The 5,906-nt window shown below is 38.8% G+C and overlaps 1 protein-coding gene across 1 annotated transcript in view; it reads left to right on the top strand.

The window, feature by feature from the left end:
• LOC101627921 (guanylate-binding protein 4-like) overlaps positions 1 to 5,906 on the top strand; it is a 26,784-nt gene that overhangs the window by 13,169 nt on the left and 7,709 nt on the right. The window contains exon 11 of the mRNA XM_012722136.1: positions 3,909 to 4,079. Within this exon, the coding sequence (XP_012577590.1) occupies positions 3,909 to 4,079 (171 nt within the window). The remainder of the gene's footprint in view (positions 1 to 3,908; positions 4,080 to 5,906) is intronic.

Raw genomic sequence — 5,906 nt, 5'->3', positions numbered from 1 at the left:
ATTATAAAAGATTTCAAAGTAAAACTAGGAATTGGCTGTGTCTTCTATCAAATACTACAGGAAGCGTGCTGACAGGAGATCAAAATTGGTACAGAGGTGACAGAAGCTCATATTTATAGCAAGAGAGCAAGTGGTACAAATATATATCAAAAATTTAAAAGTACAATGTACATCATTGTGTTATAGTTTTTTTACTCAATTTGAAAAAAGGCACATAATTTTGTATTTGATAAAAGGTTTTTGTAGTTCCAAAAGATGAAACTACTTTAAAGTCCCTCTGTCAAGTAACAATGGTGAAGGTACATGGGTGAATTTGCAGGGGTGAATTTGTGGTGGGAATTTTATGGGTACCACACAATGGAGGGAGAAAAATGAAGACAGATGTAAAATACATATAAATTAAAAAAAAAAAGCCTCTCAGATATTGGTAAGGTAAATCTCAATACATACTTTAAAAAGAACCCTCTACAGTCACTGAAATGAAAGTAGAAAATATCTTTATACTAGTTGAAAAATTGCTAAGATTTATCATAAATAATAAAAAGGATTCAGAAAGGGTTTACAGGTGTACTGCTGAATTTACAAAAGAACAAACATACATTATCATTTTCTGTCCTGGAAAAATACTAACTAAACTAGTATCTGTGAATACACTGTGGTGACAGGGGAGAATAACTAGTTTTACTTTGTATATTCTCTGTGCCTTTTCTATTGTGTAAGAATTATTACTTATTCAAGAGAAAGTAGATATGATTACTAAAATGAGAACAGATATAATAATCATAGATGGGAATTCCCATAGCAGGAGGAATGGATGCTATGCTATGAGAGACTGCATAAGTCATTTCCCCAGAAGAGTATAGAGCAAGAAAGAGAAAATACAAGATGAACTCTCTAGTTTTAGCCTCTCAAAAGCCTTGACATTCTAGTCCCTAACCTATTTTCAGATTTAAATAGTAGGATGTGAACTGCAGTGGTTGCCAAAATCCAGCCCTTCATTTATCAAGATGGAAATTTCATTCAAAGTAAACTCACCATGTAGGAATTCTTTCCAGTGATCTGGTGCTTACACTCTTCGGGTTAGAATGAAATGCTTGTAATTCCATAAACTGTACCTAATCTCTTGACATACCCTGTGCACAAGGACACAAATGTTTTTAAACTGTCATCTTCTTCATTCCTTATCTGATATTCCCTGCCCTGTTTCCTCCTCACTGTTTCCTAACTGCCTGAGACTGGGTAAGATATCTTCCTGTGCTTCCTGTGAATTATGTTATACCTCCTGTTGTGTATGGACTAATTATGATTAAAACTCCAGTTCAAAATGTTTTGTTGGGAGGTTTGACTTTTTTTTTTATATAAACTTGTTAGAGTGAAACTGTTTTGAAGTTGGATCTTTGGATTTTCTGGTCTATATAGACATTTGTCAACAAAAGTGTCATTCTCCTAGTGAATACCAGTTGAAACACACGAAGAAGAAAGTCAGTATCCACGTACATGAGACAATGTTAGCAAACTTGTGCCTGTCAAAATGATTTGCAGACAATGCTTCTATCATTAAAATCCTGAAATCGAGATGGCCAGTTTACAGCTGTCTTCTCTACCTTGTCATGAAATGATACTTGATAGTCTTTGTTATAATTTATTTGACTATTACCACAATGTCTGCACACATCACCAAGTACTCCACAAATATGTGTAAATAAATATATGAACCACTACCTTTTCCACAGGGTCCCAAACTGCCTTTTCCTTTTTATTTTACCTCTTCTCTAGGGGCCTCAAAATAGAGTTAAGAAACAATGCAGCAGAGACTCAGAGGTAGATAATACATGAGCGCCCATTTGAATTTGCAGCCCTATTATCTTTAGGAACCAGACACTCATGTGCTTGGGGATCCTCTAGCTACTTCACCATGAAATTACTCAGCAATCAGAGTTGGCTAACAGAAAAATTAGATGCTAAACTAGTAAAGAAAGTACCCACGCCATGCACTCCTCTCATTTCCACCATAACACTTCTATTCCCTCAAGGTTCTGCTTAAAGAGAAATTTGCTTTTGATATAACTAACAGTCTCTCATTGAACACAAGGTCCATAGGCTGACAAATGATGGATGGAATCTAGAGGCACAGCTCTCCTTTCCTAAGTATTGAGTTAGTGCTCAGTTTCCCCACTTTTTGCCCAACCAAAGCCACTGGAGTCAAAGTCCTGCAGCACATCTTTTCCCCCAACTCTTTGGTACTCTATCTCAGTAGATGCTTTGAATACTGCATACCATGTGAGAGGGGCAGGCAGTGCTCCTTCATCAGCTTTCTCCAAGCACACATGACAGACTTTGAAATAAGAAGCAGTGACCATCAGATGGTGAGAAGAAAGGATCACAGTATTAGAGAAAAGAAGGGATCCTGGGCAAGGGGATGGGCAATGGAACCAGAGTAGAAGGAATTTTCACTCACTCTGGAGACCACTCATAAGGTGTCACATGTGGGAATAAAGTGTTTCCACATCGCAAGATACGTCTTCAGGAAAAAGACCTCTCTTTCACTTTATAATAACCAGTAATGTTAACTTTCTAGGTATTTAATTTAATTTTGATTGCAAATGGGATTGTTTTCTTGATTATTTTCTCTTCAAGTTTTTTTCAGTAAAGGAATAAATATACAGAATTTTTATACTGAACAAGCAAGACAGGTAGCTGAGGACAAATAGGAGGTGTTAAGATAGAAACAGGAGAACAGCGAAAAAACTGAGGCTCAAGAGAAAAGCTTCAGCAAAATTTCATCCAACTGAAAGATAAGATGGAGAGAGAGGATATTCTGAGAGAGCAGGAAAGGGTACTAAGGCATACGCTGCAGGTAAGTCTGTATGGGGCCTGGGAAGTTACTGATAACAAATGTATAGTTCCACAAGGAGAAGCAAAAATATAATTTAAGTCTTGATACCAGAGGGGAAAGACATCTGATTTCTTGAAATGTCAAATCTGGATTATAAATAAGTCCTAAGTGCATAAGACACAACAGCAACTTCTGTAGCATTAGATGTTGGAGTGTGCCAATAACATGTCCCAGGGCTCAGGAAAGATGTTACTGATGTTAAAAAGGGTGTCATTGTGCCCAAAATGAATAGGACATCAGTCCTAGAATTTTTTTTTTAAAGATTTATTTATTTATTCATACAGAACTGGGTACAGGCCAGAGATGCGGAGGGTGAGAGGATTCACCAGGGACAGAGTGGGGAGCAGAACAGGCAGATCAACGAAGTACACTGCTGAGGGGAGCAGCAGGCGGGTCAAGAGAGGTCTGTTCCAACTGATGTTGCTGGCTTGTGCATATTATTCAAATATCCCCAAGGGAACCTATGCTGAGTACATTAATGACAAAGGCAATTTTGATCTCATATTGTTTCTACTACAAACCAAGCAAAACATGACTACCTTAGCACTGATTATGTATTTGTGAAATTGAAATGACTACAGCTGTCTTCCCTACCACCACATATAAATGATATGTGACGCCCAGCACAAAAACAGCTGTTTAAAACTATTCAACAGGGGCCCAAATCACCACTTCCTTACTATGTTAACAGCCCTCCAGGTTTCAGAAATAAAGGTGGCAGTGTTAGAAACTAGTGGAGAAGGGACTTGGGACAGAAAGCAGAGGCAGTCTCTCTAATGCCCTGGTCTGTCTAATGAACTGGAAGTTCCATTGCCCAAGCTCCTCCCCCAAGAAATTACACAGAAATGAATCAGCATCTTTGCCTGCAGCACAATCACATTTGAAAACAGTAAACAAGAGCCTTTGTTGGGGAACCTCTCAGTCCACCAGAATTCCTTTACCTATTCAAGTGATACCTGTTAATATATCACTACGTGTTTGGTGTGATCATCAATTTCTCATTGAACATCAGGCCACAGGATACCATAGTGAAATCTGCAGTTATAGAGGGTTTCAAGGGAATGGTCAGTTGCCTGATATTTCCCTAAACCAGTGTCGCTGCAATGAAAGTCCTGTGGCTGACCCAGTATTCAGAGCCTTAGAGAAGGTCTCTGAACCTGCACATCTGGATGTTCTGATAAAGGTATGAAGGGAAGAGATGGGTTCTACTTCCCCAACAAGTCTGCCCAACACCTCTAGTAGACATGTAAAGAAAAACCGGAAATATAAGATGCTCACATGAAAGAATCTTGCTTTAGAGAATGAAGGGACCCAGAATAAGGTGAAGGTTAATAAAAGCAGAGCAAGAGGAACCCATCACTTTAAAGTTAATCACAAATTGTCATCTATTGAAATTGCACATATGCCTCAAGAAAATGGTCTCACTATACCTGGAAATTAATCAATGAATTAAGGATCTATACAGGGACTTTGTAGGAAGATGACAGAAAGACAGTTTCACAACCATTGTCTCACATTGATACAGTATGAAATGGATGGCTTGGCCATTTCTACATTCCTTTCTCCCTTTCCCCTTATTTGCCTATAAGCTGTCTCAAGAGTGCTCCTCTCTCTGCTCTCTCTGGTTATTGTGTAATCCTCATAAAATTAATTTTTCTAAATGTAGCAAGGGTGTGGCAGTGTTTAATGGGGTGAGGCTGAGGAATAGGTGGAGGAATTCACCACAACAGAGTAGAGAACAGTAAAGATGGGTTTGCTGAAATACCAGGAAGGGATCAGGGGCAAGATGGTAGAGATACATCTTCATGGGAAGAAGGATGGGGTTCCTTTTTATAACCTACTTCCCTGGGCATTTCCTGACTGGGGGGTCTGTCTTTGGCAGTTCTTATCTGCTGGGCCTTCAGGCTTTCCCATAGGAGGTGTCCTGCCTGTTGGCCCTGTGTCTGCACTTCCAAATTCTCCACAGCTCCCTATTGGGCATGTGGACCCACAGCAAGGTTCCCATAGTGACTCCAGTTGTTTCTCTTTCTTATCTTTTTGTTTATCCCAGCATTGTTCAGCTGGGCAAGGTGCAAAGAATGAGTTTTAACTCTTAAAATGACACCTTGACATTGGGTTGTGTTGCAGGAATTTGTAGAACTGGAAAGAAAACTAAGTGATTTCTCTCTAAGGATAAAGGCAAATAGCCTACAGAAGCAGGAGGAATGACAGGACACTGTGAGGAGGTCTTCTTTGATCTCGCAATCTCAGATTGGATTCTGCCAACTATGTCTGTGGGCACAGAAAGTGCCCACAGGAATTGAAAAAAGAAAAAAATTTCAGGGCCTCCTTGGAGACACTGGAGTTAAGTCTCAGCACTATCAACCTATTTCCAGCCACGGTGATAGGAACTAAGTCTCCTGCCAGGGAGCAGATCCACATGGCTCAGTAGACCTCTCCTGTCTCTCCCACTGGTCCCCTCAGTAGTTTTTCAGAGGATGTACATGTTCTGCTCCACACTCTGTCTCTGGTGAACCTCTCAACCCTTGTACTTGTGGCCTATACCCCAGTTCTTGTATGCATAGATAAATAAAATGTAAATATTTAAAACAATTCTGAAGAACTGGAGGCCTAATTTTTTACATTAAAGACACATAAGGATGTAGAAAAAAAAACAGACAAGGAAAGTATGCCAGCAGAGTAAAAGAAAATAAGGAGTCTATAACAAAGAAACAATCAGAAGAACATCAAGGATTACACAAAACACTGTATATATATTACTAATGGAAAACAAATTCACAGTTGAAAGTGAAATTCTTTCTGCAAAATAGAATAAGCAAGTAAAGAAAAAAATGTTTTTAAAAGATTTATTTATTTACCCTTTTCAATTAAAACAAAAAGAATCAAATACCTGGGAGTCAACCTAACAAAGGAGGTAAAAGACTTCTACAAAGAAAATTACAAAACACTGTTAAAAGAAATACAAGAAGACACCATGAAATGGAAAGACATCCCCTGCTCATGGATCAGG

Source organism: Condylura cristata, unplaced genomic scaffold, assembly GCF_000260355.1.
Source record: "Condylura cristata isolate star-nosed mole 26May11 unplaced genomic scaffold, ConCri1.0 scaffold00008, whole genome shotgun sequence".
Taxonomy (NCBI): domain Eukaryota; kingdom Metazoa; phylum Chordata; class Mammalia; order Eulipotyphla; family Talpidae; genus Condylura; species Condylura cristata.
This window is presented reverse-complemented; position numbering and strand designations above follow the sequence as displayed.